The 20,840-nt window shown below is 53.1% G+C and overlaps 3 protein-coding genes across 4 annotated transcripts; all 3 read right to left on the reverse strand.

Moving 5' to 3' along the window:
- Positions 1-372: 372 nt before the first annotated feature.
- Lypd2 (Ly6/Plaur domain containing 2) lies at positions 373-2,410 on the reverse strand. Its single transcript, NM_001130545.1, has 3 exons — positions 2,280-2,410; positions 1,059-1,178; positions 373-666 (listed from the first exon to the last, which is right to left on the reverse strand). The coding sequence occupies exons 1-3, from the start codon at positions 2,335-2,337 to the stop codon at positions 461-463; spliced, it is 384 nt and encodes a 127-aa protein (NP_001124017.2). The 5' UTR covers positions 2,338-2,410; the 3' UTR covers positions 373-460.
- Positions 2,411-10,585: 8,175 nt separating this feature from the next.
- On the reverse strand, positions 10,586-14,466 carry Slurp2 (secreted Ly6/Plaur domain containing 2). Its single transcript, NM_001130551.1, has 3 exons — positions 14,393-14,466; positions 11,199-11,303; positions 10,586-10,954 (listed from the first exon to the last, which is right to left on the reverse strand). Exons 1-3 carry the CDS (start codon positions 14,442-14,444, stop codon positions 10,818-10,820), a joined length of 294 nt encoding a protein of 97 aa, NP_001124023.1. The 5' UTR covers positions 14,445-14,466; the 3' UTR covers positions 10,586-10,817.
- Positions 14,467-15,610: 1,144 nt separating this feature from the next.
- Positions 15,611-20,840, reverse strand: Lynx1 (Ly6/neurotoxin 1). 2 transcript variants are annotated; one of them, XM_063263264.1, is made up of 4 exons: positions 20,693-20,840; positions 19,602-19,767; positions 19,323-19,424; positions 15,611-19,208 (listed from the first exon to the last, which is right to left on the reverse strand). In XM_063263264.1, the coding sequence occupies exons 1-4, from the start codon at positions 20,819-20,821 to the stop codon at positions 19,012-19,014; spliced, it is 594 nt and encodes a 197-aa protein (XP_063119334.1). In that variant the 5' UTR covers positions 20,822-20,840; the 3' UTR covers positions 15,611-19,011. The 2 variants fall into 2 exon arrangements, with proteins under 2 accessions (XP_063119334.1, NP_001124018.1); NM_001130546.1 differs by having other exon boundaries at positions 19,602-19,879; positions 20,693-20,814.

Raw genomic sequence — 20,840 nt, forward strand, 5'->3', positions numbered from 1 at the left:
CTTGACGGCACTTGGTCACAGCACCCTAACCTGGGACGAGGGTCAGCCAAGCCATGTGCAGATCCCCAGATAGCCTGCCGCTGTGGTGGAGAGAAGCAGATTCCAGCAGGAGAGGGGAGCCTTACACAGTGAGCTTCTCCTTTAGCCTGGCCTCTGCCCACTTAGCAGGCTCCCCACAGGTCCTAAGACCTAGAAAGCAGCAATCCCCTGGTCTGCATGGGTGCCCCAAACCTGGTGACTGTCCCTGCTTATGATATCAAACTCTAGGAGACAGGAGAGACTCACAGGGATAGGGATGGAGTCAGAGATATAGCAAGGAGGCCCCTCTCCCTGCCCACAAGATGGATCCGTACCCAGAAAGGACACTCGTGAGACTGATGCAGGTGGCTATTGTACTTCTTCAAGGCATTAGGGAACTGGGCTGTCAGGGACAAGGGGACAGAGCCAAATGGCCATGGCTTTACAGCAGGACATGCAGTAGAAAGATAAGTGGCAGGACAAGGACCAGGCCACCAGGACCGCCCAGGCTGGGTGCCCCGTCCACGTTGCATAGGTCAGAATTGCAGCAGGACACTGGCCGGGTTAGCCCAATGCCATCCACGTCTGAAGGCTCGCACTTGCTGGCACAGGACTTGGTCACCGTGGAGTCCCCCAGGAAAGGAAACACTGTAGGATGCACAATGTGTCAACTAGAAGGGCCAGTCCCTTACTGCCTCTGTGCCCCAAGCCCAGAGGCCACCCACTCTGGGGTCACCCACCCCACTAGCCTAGATTTCCCTTTTACCAGGACCACTGAATGCCTGTGATACACAAGGGACACCTATGTCATCTTGTACATAATACAGAATGTAAAACCCGAGTTGTAAGATAGCTAGCCATTTATAAGGACTTCCAGAAAAACTGAAGGGGCCACCCATGGAGAGGGGAAGAGGGGAGTTTAATAGCTAGGCAAAAATGTCTTTTGGCAGAATTAGTGGAATAATGGTGCAGGCTGTGTGGGGACTCAGATGGTCAGGGATCAGTGGATCCCAGTTCTGTCCCACTCAGATCCCACTGACCTATCTCCCGGGAGTAGAGAGTGGTCTTGCACATGGTTTCATTGGTGTGGCAGGGTGTGATCTTGACGCAGTCAGACGCACTCACAGGATCCGGACAGGCATAGCACCGTAAGGCCATAGCTAGGAGAGGAGGGATGAGAGGGCAGTGAACAGGCCTTCCTGTCTCAAAACCCTAAAACATCTGTGACCAATGCCCAGCTCTGCCATGGAGGCTTAGTCTAAGGAGAGAGGGACACTAGCTAGGGACCAGATGCCTGCTCTCCAAACTCATGGGAGACATCGTGACCATTGAACCAGAGTCTTACAGAATGTACCCCTGAAACAGTGAGCTCAGTCCAGGACAAGGATGAGGACAGCTGACTTGAAATGCTCACACACACACACACACACACACACACGCACGCACGCACGCACGCACGCACGCACGCACGCACGCACGTGCGCGCCAGTTTTAAGCGGACATTGTTAAGCCAGATACCCTTGCACTTCCTCTTCCCCAACTGCCCTTCTGCTAAAGTGCTGCCGCCAGTCCTGGGAGCACTGGGTGGGAGATGCCCCTAGGAGTAACAGGTGCCAGCCTGGCACAAGTGTCCTCCCTGAGGAGAGAACTGCAGGGGTACAGCCTGGCTGAAAGGCACTGTACTCTGTTTCGCCAGCATCACAGACCCAATCCCAGAAGCACCCTTATGCCTGGCTTGTCTCCAAGCAATCCAGACACACAGGGAAGTCATCCCCCATACCCCCAACCTCCCACACACAGAGAGACAGTGACCTGGTAGGGCCTGGGCCTCTGGCCCAGTCAATCTTTCCAAGAAATGTGTGGAACAACCTGGCTTCAGCCCTTACCACTGAGCACCTAACTGACTGACTGTCAACATCACGTAGCCACTTGTTCTCTTAAATCCCGAGAAATGTCACCCCATCTCTGGACATTTCTGGGTGCCCTTTCCCCATCTACATCTCCATTGTACCCAGAGTCCCAAGCCATCTGCCCCAGAATCTGAGATCTCCCCTCTTCTCCTGCTCAAAGGCTTTCCCTAGCAAACAGGCCAATATTCTGGGGCTCCCAGCTGGCACCTAGGGCTTTGGTGCGGACTTCTGCCCACCCGGCCAGTCCCAGCTCTGCCTTTCTCCTCTCTGAAACTCTCCCATGAGGAACTCTCTCTGAGGACAGTCCTAGGGACCCCAACCCCTGCTGCTCCCATGCTCCCCCATGCTCACCAAGTTCCCCGAAGGTGCTCAATATCAGTGCCAACAGCACCATCCGGGTCCCCTGCATGATAGAGGTGCTCGAACAGGCCTGCCCCGTGGGGATGCCAAAATGCCTACAGTGGTGGTCTGACCGGTTGGCTAAGCAGATTAGAGAAGGATCAGGTTTCCGGAGGGCCTGCCCTGCTTCCTCACCAACACCCCATTCCCCAGGGCACTCCTTAGGCTCCCTCAGACCCTACCCAGCCCTCTTCAGACGGTTCAAGCTCCACCCCTCAAAGTGGCTGTTCAACCCTTCCCAGGCCCCTCTCCTCCCCATAGGATGTGGGGCTTTTTTCTTTTCCCACTGGGGACCCTTCCACACCACCCTGCAACTCCTAACCAAGGGAATCAGTCTTACAGATTCCTCCCTCTGGGACAGGTCAAGGGTCTCCAGGCTGCACAGAATGGGACAATGGGACTTGGGCTGTCCCACACACTCCCAGCTATCGTAAAGACCCTTTACCCTGTAGCCATCTCCAGAGCTATGCCCTGGCAACTCTTGGATGGACTCTTTCCAAGATGATCTTGTCCCTCCCAGCTCCTCTGAAGTGGTCAGGGGGAAGGTGGTGTGTGCCAAATTGCCACTGACAACCAGCCCAGAGTTTGCTCAAAGGCTTAAAGAACAAAGACAGAACTCGCTTGATCAACAGGAAGGTTTCTGGAAGAAAGGAGAGATGGGGAGGGCCCAGGGTTGTTTTGGGGGACACTATTTCATGTATCCCGGAGGGCCATCCACTCCGGGCTTGTCTGCATGTCTTGGTCTCAAATGGCTCATAGGTTGAACTTAGGCAGGACTTTCCTGGGCCCCTCCGCCTCTTTCTTCCTCCTTCCACTGAAGGTCAAGGGGTAGGAATAGCAATTCACAACCTGTAAATTGAGAACTCTTTGAAATCCTCTATTTTAAAAAAGTGCATTATTATTCATAACAGTAACAAAATTACAGTTATGGAGTAGCAACAAACATAGTTTGTTATGGGGTCACCACTACATGAGGAACTGTATTAAAGGGTTGTAGCATCAGGAAGGCTGAGAGCTATTGGGTTGGAGGAAAGGGAGTCTCTCTCTGGTCTCTCTCTGTCTCTCATCTCTCTCTGCCTCTTGTCTCTCTGTCTCTCTGTCTCTCTGTCTCTCTCTGTGTGTGTGTGTGTGTGTGTGTGTGTATGTGTGTAGTGGAGTGTCCTTGCCCCAGACAGGATGCTATGACAAGGTTCTCCGTGACCTGGGAGCACCTAGCATGACCTGATTTCTCACAGGCATCTCCCCAGAGTACCTTGTCCCAGCTGAGACAGGTAGGTACGGGTGGGGGCACAGCTGCCCACCTGACTCTGCCTGTGGTAAAGACCACACTTTTTGTTGGGTTTCCCAGGTGTCTCTTCGTTTGGCACCCAAACCTCACCCCTATCCTGGCTTTGCTCTTGCTACCACGGAGCATGGGTGTCTGTTCTTGCCTCTACCCTCAGGACCTCCACTGGTGTCTGGCTTCACCCTGCATGGGAAGTCCTCCTTTGCCTAGGCTCTGGACCAACCACTGTGCTTCCCAGGGCTTTCCTAGCCTACCATGAGTCAGACAGTCAGCCTGCCAACTGTATTTTTCCTCATGACAGTTCTGGAGGGACAGAGCACTAATTAATTTTAGTGTGGATAAAGAAACTAGGTTCTGAGAAGTTAATTGACTAAGACAAGGTCACCTAGCAGGCCGGGTGGCATCCCAAGCCTGTCTGATTTTGCAAATCATTCACCACAGATGGCCATGATCACACAACTGTGGGGACAGATGTGCTGAGGTTAACTGGATTAGACAGCCCACTTTACACCCATGTGTGTCCTCAGGTCAAACCCAATTTCTATACCACACCCAGCTCAGCATAGCTACTTCCTGTCCTTGGGCCCAGGGCCTCTAACTGCCTTACACCCGGGAATATACCTAGTCTCTAAGTATCACTCCTAGAGTTTACGCCCACCAAAATTGTACCTGGGAAGTTCCCATCTTGGGGCAGGGAGGAATGTAGCATAGCCAGCATCTAGGAGGCCTCTGCTCTGAGAGGGCCACATCCTTCCCTTCTCAATTCCAGAAACCTTTGGATCAGAGCTTACTGTGAGAGGTCAAGGCTCAGAGTGTAACCTGATCAAGAGTTGGGGTATAAGGAAATCAGGGCTCAGAGTGTTACTAGGATCAGTCTATGATGGGATCAGGGCTCAGAAGATGATTGGAATCAAAATTCAGAGTATGATCAGGGTCAGGGCTCAGTGTGTAACCATGGTCAGGGCCTGAAGTGCGAACAAGATCAGGTCTCAGGGTATAACTAGGAGTAAAGCACAGTGATCAGAATCAGTATAGAACCGGGATCAGTTCAGTGAGTGTCTGGGCTTAGGGTTCATGGAGGACTTCTACCACACTGTTACCATGCTAGGGCATTGTGGCTTCTCTTCTGGAGCTGCCGACATTGAAAAGTCACACTGGAGTCAGATCCCACCTTTCACCCCCCGTCACCCTGCACAGTTACCGTTTTCTGGGCACATCAGGACGCTGCAGGGGGAGATCTTCTTAAGAATGCATCTAGACCTCTTTCGTCTGGCTGTAGCACTAACCACAGGATATACCATGGCGTGGTGGCCAGGAAGAAGCCCATGAGCAGGGACTCAGCACTGAGTCCTGTCTTTGCCTCTCAAGATAATGGAGGTCAGCGGCAGAGACCTGGCTGGGGTGTCTGGGAGAGAATGCACTGCTTGCTACGCTGAACCTGAGACAGGTTATGGAGGAAGGTCTGGATGGCTGTCCTCTCAAGTTCAGGAAAGCCCTGCCTCTACCTTCCCTGTATGTGTCTCTTCCTCTACCAGGACCGTCCATACCCTCTTAGTACCTCTGCTTTGTGGACTGATGCCCTGGCCTCATCGGGAGAGCTGGTCATGCTGGGACCATTCGTAATCCTCTACCCCACCTACAGCTACTGAGAGTTATGTTGGCTATGCTCAACCTCAACCCAGAAAGTTCCACGGTGGGAACCATACCCACATGCCTTTCTCCCCAGGGTAGCCATATCCTGCACCCCCCCTGCAGCCAGGCTCTGCTGAGTCCAGGAAGGCCAAAGGGTAGCATCTTTCCTTGGGCCCTGACTCCTCTGTCTCCTGTCCAGGGGTTATCCAGGAGAGCAGACAAGGTGCTCTAAAATATTCCCACACTGGAAAGGAAGTAAGCTCACAAATGGGATCGAGGATGGTGCTTTGGAAAGAGCCACTGTGACCTACCCCTCCAGTGTCTTTCCAGTAGGATGCTGGTATGCACCAGCCTCTGGACCCGTGGAGCAAGGACATTCAGCTTCATCCTGAAGGGGGTGGGCAGCAGACATCTTCCTGTATCCACCCTTTGCACCCACCAACCAGACATCAAAGGGATGTTTCTAGAAGGGTAGTGTCTGGTCTCAGGGGAACAGGAAGCTCCTCTCCATAGGTTTACTGTCCCTGGAATCATAAGCCACCCTAGTCCTTACTGCCACAGTGCAGCTTTCCTGGAGGCCTCCGGGAAGGTAAACATGGCGGTTATTATAGTTTAACTCAAGCCTTTTCCCAAAGGACTTATGGAGTACTCAGAAGAAACCATTAACGACCACTCCACACTCAGACCTCTGGCCTTAGATTCCCAAACTGCACTTCAGCCTCCTAGACAGCCCCTCTCTTGAAAGTCTGCTTTGGGACCCCCAATTTTGCAAATCTGTCACCTCACAGGGCCATGACCATACAGCAGTGGACATTAACTGGATTAGACAGGGGACAAAGGCATCTACAGAAGCAGCATCCAGCAAACACTGGGGAGGCCACACCCCTCCCACAGGCCCCACCCACTGTACCTCTCATTAGCTGCTCTTCGTATGTATGTGTCATAGCCTTGATAATAAGGGTGACAAGGCTCTGCTTTGTCACCCCCTCAGCACCCCTCTTTCCTTGACCTCTCTGCGTGCGTGTCCTCTGACCATTTCCTGTAGCACTGCCCTGTGGGCACACATGGAGGGTGGTGTACTTCTTGGCATGTGGGATAAATATTTCCTTCTTCATCTTCTGTCTTTCAATTTTGTTAACAGTCTCCTCTCCCAAGTCACCCTATCTAACTCAGGCTGCCCTGAGCCCTTAGTCCCAGCCTCCCTAGTCCCAGGAAGCTTCCGCGTGTATTAGTCGATAGATTCTTGTATGGTGATCTGTGACTCTCAGTTTCGGTCACGTTTATCTTTATCTCTTCTTTTGTTGCTGTTGTTGTTGTTTCTCTATGTCTCCCTGTCCTGTCCTGAACTCACTCTGTAGACCAGGCAAGCCTTGAACTCAGGACTACCTGACTCTGCCACCTGAGTTCTAGGACTAAAGGCGTGCGCCAGGGTACTTTGTTCTTTCTAATTTTCTGCGGCTTTGTTGACTACATCTCCCATACCTGTCAGCTCACACATTCCAAAGTGTATCATCGGCTGAGTGCGGTGGTACCCAGCTGTAACCCCTGCATTTGCGTGAGGAATGATTACCGTGAGTTCGAGGCCAGCTTGGGCTACATACTGACATGCTGAAGAGGGTGGGTGGGGAAATTGCACTGCAGAGCTCAACAGTTTTGGCATAGCCACGGACATCTGTAAACGCCATCTGGGTTGCTGTGTCCCATTGTCTCAGAAAGGAAGCCCATGCTCCCAGCTATTGTACCATCCCTCCATTTCTCTGGCATTGTGAAAGACACCCTTGGTTTTCAGCCAAGTTTCCTAACACGCAGCTCCCAAAAGCTCTTGAGTGTCTTTTATAAGTTGATGAATGACATGTGGATGGATGCCCCTCAGTAGTTCCAGGACGGGGCTGATCACCTAACAGATACCAGCTCAATCGGTGGGTGGGGAAATCCCCACCCTAAGTCTCCTCTGAGGACAGGAGAGGGACTGAAAGCTGAGCTGATCACCAGTGGCCAATGTTGTAACCAATCATGCTCACATAATGAAGCCTCTAAAAAATCCCATAGGGATGGGACTCTCAGCTTCTGGGTTGCTTAACACAAGAGGCTACGGGGTTCTTGGGAAGATAATGAGAAATTATCCGTGCCTAGAAAGGTATTGAGGCCCTGCTGTCCCTATGTGGACCCCAAGAAATCAGGTGACACGTTCGACCATTTTTTGTTTGTTTGTTTGTTTGTTTAAAAATCAAGAGCATGGGGTTGGGAAGTTAGCTCAGTGGTAGAGCACTTGCTAGCAAGCACAAGGCCCTGGGTTCGGTCCTCAGCTCCAAAAAAAAAAAAAAAAAAAAAAAAAAAAAAAAAAAAAAAAGAGCATGACCAAGGGGCTGGAGGGATGGCTCAGAGGTTAAGAGCACCAGCTGCTCTTCCAGAGGTTCTGAGTTCAATTCCCAGCAACCACATGGTGGCTCACAACCATCTGTAATGGGATACGATGCCCTCTTCTGGCCTGCAGGCACACACGCAACCAGACCACTATACATAATAAATAAATAAATCTTAAAAAAAAAAAAAAAGAAGACCAAAGATGCCAAAACACCATATGGAAAGACCAAGAGGATGTGAGGTAGTGTAGCCTTGGGGACAGAGCCCTCAACCTGTAGGCTCTCACATGGGCCACACATAGCTGGTACCGGAGTTGTGTTGACCTGGAGAATGGCCAGCTAGAATGTGCGAATGCTTGCTGGCTGACAAAACAAAACAAAACAAAACAAACAAACAAAAACAAAACAAAACCTGAAGGCTGATGAGAACTTTCTTGTCAGACCCAGAAAAACTAGACACAGGAAGGAAGTGGTGACGGGAAGGCTCCTGCCTACCTGCCTGAGACAATGGTTTCCTCAAGAGCCTTGCGGGAGATTCCTTGCTCTACATACACCCTGTGCTTTGCATGCCCAGCCGGTGACATGCAGACTTCTGTAACTGCAGCGCTCCCGACAGAGTGCCCTGGACATCACCCCGGAGCCACTTCCTCTGACCACAGATGCCAAGCCCTGACCCACAAGTCTAAGACCAACAGACCAATATACCCAAGCAGCTTGGGCACACTTCCCCATTTGCCTTTCTCCTTGCCACAGCCTCTGTTGACATTCCATTGAAGTGCTCCGTCACCCCCAAATACATACTCTACTCTTGGAGACTCTGATGTTTAGGGTGGCCAAGGAAATGTACGAACATTTAATGACCAGAGATACTGAATGGAAACACTTGGGGTTTCGCCTCCTGCCCGATGCACTCCCTTCATCTGTTTCCAGTTCCTAAACCCCTGCCATTGCATGCAGAGTCCTAAGGAATGCAGTATTCTGTACTGTTTTCAGGGCCAACCCTGCAAAAGCGTGGGTCAGTACCTCACCCCAGGGATTTCCCCCCTGAACATGTCACATTGTATGTGTTCACTCACAGGAGTGGGTATGTAGGTTTCCACCCTGTGGCCACTGTGTGTGAATAGCTCTGCCCTGGGACATGTTTCTACTTGTGTGTATGCCCAGGGGCACCACTTCCGGGTCAGACCATAGCCCTGAATTTAATCATCCGATTAATCTAATCATGAGATTAGAATCAAGTTTGAGGCCTTTTTAGCTTCTGAACGAGCTAGCGTTTATGGAATCTGTTTTCAGTCACAGGAAGCTGAGGTAGGAGCCAGCCTGGGCTATATACAATGAGACCAGTTCTCAAAACAAACAAAAGGGCTTTATTTTTACTTTGTGTCTTTTAACTTGGGAGAGAGGACTGGAACCATCTTTTCTTGCTCTGGTGCTGGTACAGCAGAGAGCTGTCCTTCCCCACTGCCTTGAGCAACACTGTCATTCCTTGGGGCATTGCTGGCACAAGCTACTTCTTTTCCATGCTTTGTCTGACGGTGAGGCTCCAGTTTTCTGTCAGTTGTTCTCTGCTTGGACATTGCCCTCCTTGTGGGTGTCACCTTTGGCAAGTGTTTATTTTTGTGAGAACTTTGCCAAGCAGAGAACATGCAAGCCCAGGGCAGGGCCTGCCTGTGTGTTTCCTGGCAGGTACCAACTGTGACGACGTGCCTCTGGTCTTCCGAAACCAGGAGCAGAAACTTATCCCCAGGCCTAGTGGGAAATGGAAATTAAATATTTACTGGGCACAAATTCTGGGCATTTAATTCCCCATGTCCATACTAAGGTGAGTGGATATGCTGTCTGGGCAGCTCTGGTCAACTGCCCCAGGGCACCATTTCTCCCTGCAGATTCCTGATGGGTACCCAGAGGCAGAGTTCCTGCCCAGGGCCTCACAGGGTGTGGGCAGCCTTCTGGGAGACATAGGCAAAGCAAACCAGGCAAGGACATGGTAGGAAAGACAGAACAGGACAAGGTGCCAGGGACTCAAGGCCAAGAAGATAGCAGGTTTGCCCAAGAGCTCCCGACAACAGAGGTGGATGGTCCCCAAAGGCCTGAAGTCAGTGGATACCATTCCTCCTCTGCAGAGCCTTCTTCTCCTTCTTCTCCACATGCTCAACTTGCATCTGTGAGAGACTTCTGAAATCTCATTCAGAGTCAGTGTGCTCATTGGCTCCATCCAGTTCAGGGCTTCTTTCAGCCTTCAAGCGCAGGTTAGCGTGCTTATCCAGTGCCCCAAACCCCAGATCAAGGGTGTTCTTTAAATGTTCTCAGCCCAGGTTAGAGTGCTCCCCAGCCCTCAGCCCAGGTTAGAGTGCTCCCCAGCCCTCAGCCCAGGTTAGAGTGCTCCCCAGCCCTCAGCCCAGGTTAGAGTGCTCCCCAGCCCTCAGCCCAGGTTAGAGTGCTCCCCAGCCCTCAGTCCAGGTTAGAGTGCTCCCCAGCCCTCAGCCCAGGTTAGAGTGCTCCCCAGCCCTCAGCCCAGGTTAGAGTGCTCCCCAGCCCAGGTTAGAGTGCTCCCCAGCCCTCAACCTCAGGTTAGAGTGCTCCCCAGTCCTCAGTCCTAGGTTAGAGTGCTCCCCAGCCCAGGTTAGAGTGCTCCCCAGCTCTCAGCCCCAGATCCTTGACCCCTAATCTCAACTGTGGGATACTTCTCTGCATATCAGCCCCAGATCAGGGTAATACTCAGGGCATTCCTCAAGTGCCTGCAGACTCAGCTCCTCCTCGTAGCCTGCTCAAGAGCAGAACCAGCCATCTGCAGGCCCCTGTGACTTTCAGTCCCTGTGTCTACTGGAGATAGGCAGGCTCTTAGTAGAAGAGAGAAGGTCAGTGGGGGCTTTGGTAGACAGCCTGGGCCAAGGAGGCCATGGCTGACAAGAGATAGGGAGGGGATAGGGGATTGTCTGAATCCTAGTGCCTGACACACTGCTTCCACAGGCAAACATGGATCCAGGTAGCTTTTATTGGGGGATTTGTTGATACTGAGGGTGACCCACAGATAGGATCTTAAGTTTGTACCACAGCAGATTTACACAGGACTCCATTCAGAACTTCCTGAGGAAGTATGAACCCGCGGGCTTTGGGATGATCAAGGTGGAATGATCTCCAAGGACCAGGCCTGACCAAAGGACATGGATGGCATGGCTCTGTGGAGCCAGCTGGTAGCGGAGGAGTGTGTCAGTCCCTGTTGCAGAGATTAGACTGGCAGCAAACGATGGAAACATGAGGGCCCAAGCCCAAGCTGGGGACATCAGGACAGGTATTGTAGCACATCTTCGTCACCAGAGGCAGGTCTGTAAAGCTGATGGGAGACCCTGGGGGACAAGAGAGAAACCATCGCACTTCCTGAAGCTGCCCAAACCCCTATCCCATCAGCCATTGTATTGAGGGCTACCCTCAAGCACTGAAAGACCCTGCCTGGTCCCTGTCCCAGGCAGAGGCTGCCAGACATATTCCTGCTGTGTTCTTGACCTGCTGGGCTCTGGGTTCTGCCTGCCCAGTGAGCCAGCTCTCAGTGCAAGAAGGGCGTATCCAGCCCACCCCTCCCATCACACTCACGGGTGGCAATGATGACACAGTGGGTGGTGTTCCCTGGGCAGCGGAAAGGATGAGAGCATCCTCCGAATCCTTTGCACAGGTGGCAAAACATGCCCTGTGTTACAGCTACAGACAGAAAGAGACAGGGCAGCTGGTGAGCAAATCCTGCAGAGGTTAGCACCTGCTCTGGCACCCAGCATCCTGCTTCCACCCTGAGGTCAACCCCATAGCTCTGTAGCCCAGCCTCCCACGAGCTGCAAGGCCCCTCCAGACCTTGGAAGAAGGGCGGCAAAACCCCAATGCTCAGCCTACCACGGTGTGAGAGACAGTGATCATATCGGAGCCAGCTGGTCTGTGTTCCTCTGCCCAGAGCACCAAGGGCTGGATGGAGCAGAGGTGGACCTTCTGGGGAAGGGGAGTACAGGTTCGGGCTCCTGAAGACCAGGGATGGGAGGGATGGGGGACTGAGACTTTAGCCATGCCCCTCTTTACTTCCAGGGACCTGAGAAAAATCATTTCTAGCCTTTGGGTCTCTATTCTATGGGCTGAAATGATAGAATCTTTATCCAGTTAGCAAAGAATACAGGTCAAGGCCAGGTAGAGGGAAAGTGGGAGCCTTCTGAGTTCTACTGGCCGTTTTTCTGGAAAATCCTAGATCACAGGTCTTGCATCCAGCCCAGAGACTCACCAGTCAGGTGCGTGGCCTACCCTGCTCTCTTGCTTTCTCAGGATTCCCTTACCTGTCTACCTGCCTCTTCCTGTCCTCTCTGCATCTTTCTCCCTCTCTCTTCTTTAAGCTTTCTTCCTTGGATTCTGAAGTCCCTAACCCCATGCACAGGCCTCGGTATTCTCCATGACCCATCATACTGCTGCACACTGGCTCTGTTCAAGTCCTGAGCTGACACCGGCTGGGGAAACTCCTAGGGGAAGTCCCATCCTACATGAGCCACTGAATAGTGTTTGAGACAGGAAGCTGGCTCCTCCCTGGGGCTCCTACTATGGCCACACCTCTACTAGACCTCACATGTAAGTTTGCTGGTCTGTGCGGGCCAGTCTCAGAGGTCTTCATCCTAGGTACTATAGAGCAGGTGGACAGACAGGAAGTCCCTACCACAGCAAGGTCCCCACCGCTTGCCTTGATTGTTTACCAGCCCCTACCAAGCAGCCATAGCTGTGACCTTGCCAGGGGCACAGAAAGGTAGCAGCAAAAGCCAAACATTTCTGTAGCTGTCCCATGGATGTTGAAGACACTAAACAGACTGAACATGGGTTCTGTGGCTGGCAAAGTGCTGGGGAGAATTGGGCTGGCCCCAAGTCCCATTTCTCTTCCTCTCCATGCCTCCTAGCTTTGCCCAGGCTCACCTTCCCATCATCCATGTGGCGTAAGCAAGCCCCAGCTCACAGGCTGTCTCCTCTGTGGGAGCTTCTCAGCTCTGGGACAGAGATTCGCCTTTGGTACAGCCACCACGAGCTGGCCTTGTTATGTCCGTACTTACGTCTGTCTCCCCACTCCTATTCACTAGGGTTCTGGAGGTGAGTGGGGATCCCTTCCCTCTCCCCAACACCCACTCCCCCAAGCATCCATCATACTGGACCCTGCTTCACTGATGAGGCTCTGATATTCAGAGAATAAATGACGGAATGAGCTCCAGGACGGGGACAGGATCTGGGTCACTAAGAGAAAGAAAACTGTCCCTCTTGGGGTCTTTGTCTTGTCATCAAGGAAGCCAGGAAGGTTTAGCTCTCAGGAGGGAATAGGCTCTGGGCACAGTGGTACGGTCATAGGGACAGATGTCCAGGTAGTCACTTGCTTATAGAGAGAGTGTTTCAGAGAAGGCAGGAGGGACAGTAGAATGAGCCCCGAGACAGCAGACTCCACCAGGTCCAATCCCACTGCAGTGTTACCAGGGACAGTTGACTTCCTCCGGTCTTATTTTCTCACTCTGGGGTCAGCTTAGGATGGAATTTACCCTTCCCAGGCTGTGTTGAGCCCTGGGGAGATGGCATTACCCAGGGGTGGCTGAGCAGGCCACCCAGCAAAGATATAGGACATGGAGGATGCCGAGAGAGGCTCTTGGAGATGGATCCCTCCAACTTCTAAGTGGTCAGGCTTGAGGCTTTTGTCTTGAGGGGCAGCTATGAAGGAAGAGCCTGGAAGGCCCCAGTGTGGAGAACTGTCTCAGGCTCACAGATGATCCTGAAATACTAGAGCCTTGGCTAAGATGGAGATGGCCCGTGGCTGAACACCCCCTCTGAAACCTCAGCCCTGACAGAGACAAAATGTCTCTAAGCCTTGAGCTCAGGGCCATCAAAGTAGAGATGTTCTGTGCTAAAGACTGGGCAGCATTTAGGGGGTCAATAGTTCAGACTTCCTCAGATCAAAGGGTTCCCATTAAGACCAGTCCAAGAAGAGTGAATTAGAGCCAGAGATGTACACATGGAAACCCCACCTCACACCTCAGGTGGACCCCAAACGTTGGAGCATTCCCACCCGTGATGGGAACCAAGGTTTTGCTAGGCGAGGCTCCAGGGAGCTGGGGCTGGCTGAGTCTGGAGCACGGTTTGCTGATTGCTCACAGAGGCAACTGTCTCTTTGCTCAGTCATCGATTGGGGATGGATATAGGGACAACATGGGCTCCACTAAATGATGGCAGGGCCAGGAATAGGCAATGATATTTGTGGGCGTCCCTGGGAGACCAGCAGCAGGCACTGGAGTCAAAGCTCCCCTTACTGAAGCAAGTGGAGCTAGCTAACCCAGAGGGTCTAGAAGTTCAAGGGGACTGAAAGTCAACTGGATGAACTCACCGTGGGAAGGCGAAACAGATGCAATCTAAGCAAGGAGGTAGAAGGGTGCCAGGAGAGAGTTTTGGCTGCAGAAGACGGACAGGCTGGGGACCTGGGGCTGGAGGGGGGCAAAGTACCAGAGGTGTGCAATGCTTGCCAGTGTGCAAGGGTGTTGCTATGGAGTTGGGGATGTGTATGGGTAGGTTCCAAACTGAAAAATAAACATGAGGACTGAGTGTTGTGGGGTCCAGAGAAGAGGGTTTAGGGATCTATGAAGGTCAGTGGCAGAAGACAGAAGCTTGCAGATAGGGAGGGTCTTGGGGTCAAGGCTGGGGAGAGGAGAAAGGAAAGGGGTACCCAGTGGTGGCTCAGGCTGGAAGGACGGTACTAAGTAAGGGTAGCAGAGAAGGCGGCCACATCCCTGACTCACCTAGCTCCATGCTCAAGACCACGGCCAGAAGGAACCAGAAGAGAAGCCTCATGTTCTTCGTGTTAAGGACGGATGAGGCTTACTCCCTGGCCGCCCCTTATACCTGCTTGTGGCTCCTACTCCACCCTCACCTCCCATTGCTGCTGGCTCCCAGCCCTGAGTCACTTGCAACCTGCCTCAGATGGGAGCTGGCAGAGCTTGTTGCTATGTGGCCCTGGGGACCCAGGTATGATTTCACAAGCCTTCTTCCCTCCTCCATGGAGTAGGGGTGTGCCAGACATCAGGCCCAAGGCTCAGACTGGAAGCTCAGTACAAGTCCACCTCACCCTTCAGCTGCACAGAGGACAGGGCACACCAAGCAGTCCTTGGCTCCACTCGAAAGCTGGACGGACTGGAGACAGAAACTGGAGCCTGGGCCGGGTGAAATTAGGATGTCTTCCTCGGCAGCTCACTCTAGATGGATTATGATGGCCACGCTTTTGAGAGACCAGTTTCCTCATCTGCTAAATCAGGCTTCGGTCTTGTTCTGTCCTGCCCAGGACTAGGAGAGCCAGAGAATCATGGCTGTATAGGTGGTACTGGGAAAAAGGGGTGAGTGCTATCTATCAAGGGATGATACTGGCATGGTGGCAGCAGGAGAGGAAAGCTTTGGTGTTAAAAAGGTCCCAGGTTGGGATAAAGAGACAAAAACAGCATATTGCAGGGCAGAGGTCATTCTGTCAATAGAATGAGGGCTGAGGCCATGCAAGAGACCCCGTGTGTCTACTCTGCCTGTCCAAATACTTCTGATTGACCTCCATTCTTTACGGGAACCCCAAACTTGGGGTTTGGACAGGGCAAAGGACCAGAGATCCTGAGAAAGGAGCTGGTAGAGTCCCTGAGAATTAATTAACAAGGATGTGGGATCTAGAATCAGAAAGCCAGACGAAAGCAGAAGTAGCAGGTAGGGGGTTCGGTCCAGTGTCTCCCACCCAGTTCCTCAGTCTTCCCTAAGGCTTGTCAGTCCATAGATGGGGACCGGTGGGCCTGCTTCTTTCCACAGTATGGAGGTGACTTTTAGTGAGCCGCGGGTATCCTGTTAATACCTCCCTTTCCCTGGATAGCTCGGATATGAGGACAGGAGCCAAAGACCTTCAGGATCAGAAGGACCCACCAAGCCAATCTGGATAGGTAAGCTGTGAGTTCAGACAGAAGGGTGTGAGAGAAAGAGAGACACACGTCCTTCACTTGTTTATTCATTCCGAGGGGGATGGACATTGACGGGGCCACTCTGAAGTAGAGGTACATGGAGCTGGCTGGGAGAAGGGAGATGTGGCATAAAAGTGGATTTCATGTCCTTGCTGGGTGAGAGCTTGGGGTTAGCAGAGACACAACCAAGGGAAGTGCAAGACATCACAGATCCATGCATCCTTTGGGGCCGCCTCTGTGCAGACCCCAGGCAAGGGACCTCCAAGAGCCAGTAGAGAGGGCACTGTCACTGTCATTTCACCGATGAGATGGCTGGAACCTGAGTCTGGGCTTGAGGAGCCCAGGTCGTTCCGTGCTACAGGGTGCCATGGTGCTTGCCAGGAAGTAACCACGCACCAAAGCAAAGGGCTACCCTACTCCTGAAAATCTAGAGTTTCAGAATGCTGACTCATGTGCTTGCTGCAGGAGATGAAGACGTGGGTGCTCGGCACCACTCCTCTCCTCATCTGCTTTTGGGGAAGCCAATCACAGAGACGGTGGCAGAGCATGGCTCTCACTGGACAGCTTCTCTCTGGTGGACCAGACCAGACACCTCTCTCTGCCCTGAAGTATGTTTTGACTTCATGTGCTGACCCGGCTTCATCAAATCCCACGGAAGTACACACACTCCATGTGTGTCTCACTGTGCGGTCCAGCAGCCTCTCTCCAGTGACTACCAAGACACTTCCACACGGCAGCTCTATAGATAACTGCTGCCAGCCGCCCTGGACACCCCAGTGTTGAGGGGCCACTGTTTATCACAGTGTGAGAACACTCAACGGCCTTGAGCCCTCGTCCCTGACAGCATTAGCCCTGACAAAGGCTGATGTTCCTTTGTACTTCTCTGGATCTTCAGGGCTGGATACCCCTGGCCTTCCCCTCAATCACTCAGACCTCCAGATCTAAAGTTTCAGGTTCATAGGCTCTGACAACACTTCACTCTGAAATTCTCTGGCTTATGAAGTCACTATCATCTCATGGGTGCACAGCCTCAAAGAACCCCAGCCGTTGGAGGAGCACCCGTAGTTGAATGGGTTGGTACTGGAAAGACGAATGGCTGAGGAGAACGAAGTGCCTCACTCTTCTGTGCCTCAGTGTCTTTACCTGTCAAAGGGGGGCAGGAATGACCTCCCCGTATGCTTTTGCAGAACCGCTGTGGAGTGTGGAGAGTCACCTGCAGTGAGCTAGACAGATGTTCATCACAGCAGCCCAGACAGGATTCAGGACAGGCCATCTGGTACTGTTCCCCTAACCTGCATCTCCCACTGGCAGACTTGGCCCTGTATTAATCGAGCACCTTTTGGGGCTCTATGCTAAGCACCAAGGACAGGCTAGCTAGGCACAGAGCTTCCTGCAGGGCTGAGTGGCAGTGTGGCCACTGTGGGGCCTATCTGGTTGGTGTCCAGAGGCAGGTGAAAGAAGCTGACCCCAGCACTGCAGCAGCCGCAGCGCTTTGCTTTGGGGCCACAGATAATCAAGCCTCTACCACATCACCCCCTTGTGGTAGGCGGGGGAACCTGATCTCGGGCTCCTCCCAGTTTTGGCTGAGGGTGCCACCTAACTGGGGATAATGAACTTGCACAAGCAGGGTAACAGGATAATGTTTCCCAGGCCTCACCCACTGAGTCAGGGGCCTGCCTCTGACCCTCCTTGCCAGTGTCCTGTGGCTTCCACAGGTCAGCCCCAATGCTGGCTGCTTGGTGTGTGTGTGTGTGCGTGCGTGCGTGCGTGCGTGTGTGTGTGTTCCATGCAAGCTCAGGTCCAGGCAGCACTGGCTTCATCCCAGTATCCTGCCTAGACCTCAGGGGACACCACAGCCATCTGTAACCACTGCCTGCGTGCACATGTGCATGTGCATTTCACTCTCCCCCTTCCTGGCCTTCCTTGAGACTCGTCTTCCCTTAGGGTAGTCAATGTCTCCTCAGCTCCAAGCCATTTCCCACCCAATTCACCTATGTAATAAAGCCCCACAGTTCCTATGCCTAAGAATCTAGGCAAGCCTATCAGCAGAATGCCCTCCCCCTCCCAAATCCTCCAGTGGCCTATCCCCAGAGGAGGAGGAAACTGAGGCAGAAAAGCACATCAGCTCTAGCAGCAGACAGAGCTCAGGTCTGCCGAGAACAGGGAGGAAGGTCCCCAGGTTGGGCCTCTGTGTCCCTGAGCTTCTGCCATGGGAGGTCTGGAAAAAACATTCGAGACATAGTGACCACTAGGACTCACCATAGGTAATCCCACTATATGGACACTGGCCAGCATTCTGACCCCTGGGCTGGGCCAGCTTCAGCAGGGTTCCTCAGTGGCACATGAGTTGGAGTACTAGTTGGAGAGCAGGGTAAGGCTCTCAGAGACAACTACATGGCATGAAAGGTGTCTCCTAAATCTGGGCTGGGTTCTCCTGAGACTTGATACCCAGCAGTCTTCAGCCACCACAGATGTCACAGGCAGTCACCTAGGGATTGGGCTGGCTCTCTGTACACTCGTCTCCCAATAACTTACCAAGAGACTGAAGGACATAGGAGCTGTCTACGGGACCTGGGTAGTCTGGCTAAAGTCTGCGTCCCTGTCTCAGTTACCCCACTAACCTGCTCTGACTGCCTCTGATCCCATCCTGCCATGCCCAGAATAGCTCTGGCCAGTGTGCAGGCCAGACAAAATATAGCATGGGTCACCCGCCCGCCCGCATGTCCCTGCCAGCCTGAAGTCCCAGCAGCCAGTATGTGAGTGAGGGACTGTAGTGGAGGTCAAAGGGCTGGCTGAGCTGGGGCTGGAGGGATCTCAGTGGCCTATGGAAATGAAGCCGTTGCTAGCAACCCTTGGCCAATGGCTATCCTGAGGGCAGGTCTGGCAGAGTTCCTCAGATAAGTAGGAACAACAAGGGCTTCCTCACATGGCTTCCACATCATGTTTGCCCTGGGAAGCTGCTGGATTTAGGAGATAGCTCTGCTGAGTCTTTCTCTGCTTCTAGCCAGTTCATTATCACCCCCACCTCCAGGAGACCTATCCTCTACTGGGTAGACTGAGGCAGGGTCCTGACACTATGAAGGTGGAGTTTGGCTACTAATTCTATTAAACCAGTATTCCTTGACTTAAGCAATGATCCCTCCCCCCATAAACATCACTCTCCCAGATACTCCTAATCCTGGGTAGAGGAGGAGCCGAGCCTGCCCCACCCATGACTGGGCACATTCCAGGTCCATACATCAGCCTTCTGAAAATGACCTTGGAGTGAGGTATCTGGATGGCATCAGTCCTTTCATAGACAGCCACGGAACCTCATGGCTGAGGAGTCTCAGAGGGAAGAGGGTTGGGTGAAGCAAGTGGGCGAGAGGGGGTAACTGTATTTTTTAAAGAGTGTTGTGTTTGAGGGGGTCTGGTTTGGGGAACAAAGCTCTTCATAGCAAGCTCCAGAAGGTAGCTAGGAGTGCCGGGACCAGGGCCAAGGTCACTGGGGTAGCAAAGCCAGCACCATTGCACAGGTAGTACTGGCAACAGGAGGTGGCAGATGCGTGCTTGGAGTAGCCATCGTACACGGTCTCAAAGCAGCTGGGAACACAGGACTTCCTCACCTTCATCCGGTACGGGGTGAAGTCTGCAGGGGACAGACACAAGAAGGTTACAGTGAGAGAATGGGGTCCTTGGATGGCTCAATCTTAGCTTGTCCACCAGGGCAGGTGGAAGACTCCCTCCAGGATGCCAGACTTACAAGTTCGAGTGGTCATACAGTAGGTGGCCATGGCGGGGCATCGCATGGGTTTGAAGCAGTTGTCTCCATTGTAGGCACATACGTGGCACTCCAGAGCCTGGGCTGTGAACCAGGATGGGGGCCAGAGAGCAGGAAGAGATCATTTTCCTGCCAGTCAAACCCTAGCTGTCCCCAAGCAACCTCCCACTCCCACTGGGTTCTGGCCAGCCTGCCCTCTCTCCACCTGCCTTTCCCGGGGTCAGCCTTCAACGGGGTCCCTCTAGCCTCTGTCCACCTTACCCACAGGCAGGCCCATCAGAGCCACCAGGAATACTGTCAGCAAGTGGGTCATGACGGAGCTGTGAGGACAGTGTCGGAGGGAACAGGAGGACAGCAGCTGGTCCTGGATCCAACTCAGGTCAGAGAAGAAGCAGGACACAGAGGCCCTGCTTGAGCTCTTGGTCTCCTAGTGATAAAGCAGCCTTGCATAGACGATGATAAGAGACTTGTGATGACAGCTGGGCTGGGGCAGTCACAAGAGCCTCCCAGCTCAGTGGGTATCACTAATTTCCAGTTACCTGGAGATGGGAGGAGGGAATAGGGAGTAGGATATGGAGCGATCCAACAGAAGACCAAAAGCAAGCAAAAAGCGGGGGTGGACAGAGCTAAAGAAGCGGAGGAACGGGCAACATCAATGAAAATCGGGAGGCCCCAGGGTCCTTGAATGTCAAACACAAAGAGAACTTCACCCAGGGGGTCTTTTTTGCAGGGGCCTTACTGAGACTTGGCAAGCAGTCTCTTCTGGCAAAGCCCAGAGTGCAAGAGGCTCAGCAAAATAAGACTGGAACCCAGGTTTAGACTGTTTATGGGGCAGGGGTCCTTCTCGCGCTTGCTCTTGCTGCGTGAAGTCCCCCTCCCCCGCCCCGCGCGCAGGAAAGTGTAGACTGATGTGTGAGTGCTTCGCCACAGCGGAAGGGGCCATGATGAGTGCTCAGCTCCCACCTAAAGGCTCTTAGGATGCACGCCAGACGATGCTTGCCCAAGACAGAGCTCCATAGGTTGGGTCTGGCGTTTGGGACTGTTGGAGGGGGATGTGAACTAATATTCTCCTCCCTGTCTATAGACTCGAGCCGGCTCTGGGCTGTAGGGGTACCAAAATACCCTCCCGGAAGACAACCCACCCTTCATGACCCATTTTCCAGGTGCCAGCCCAGGATACCGAGGTCCTGAATCAGGCCAGGCCTGCGGCTCCGGTGAGCCTGCCCCCTCTCAGGGAGCTCCGCCCGAAAGACTGCAGTCTTGCTTGGGGAGGACTCCCGGGGCTGTCTGGGTGCGGAGTGACCTCGCCCTTGCCCTTCACCACCACGATACCTATCGTCATGCAAACTCACCCGTGGCCGCTCCCAGGTCCCTCCCGCAGTCTGACAGTGAATCTGTACACACTTCGTGCGGTGTTTGTACCGCATCGCAGGCAGGTGGAGTAGGCTCCGCCACCGCAACAGATCCGCAGCGCAGCTCATTACTGGCCCCGCCCCATCC

This window comes from Rattus norvegicus, chromosome 7 (genome assembly GCF_036323735.1).
Source record: "Rattus norvegicus strain BN/NHsdMcwi chromosome 7, GRCr8, whole genome shotgun sequence".
Taxonomy (NCBI): Eukaryota; Metazoa; Chordata; class Mammalia; order Rodentia; family Muridae; genus Rattus; species Rattus norvegicus.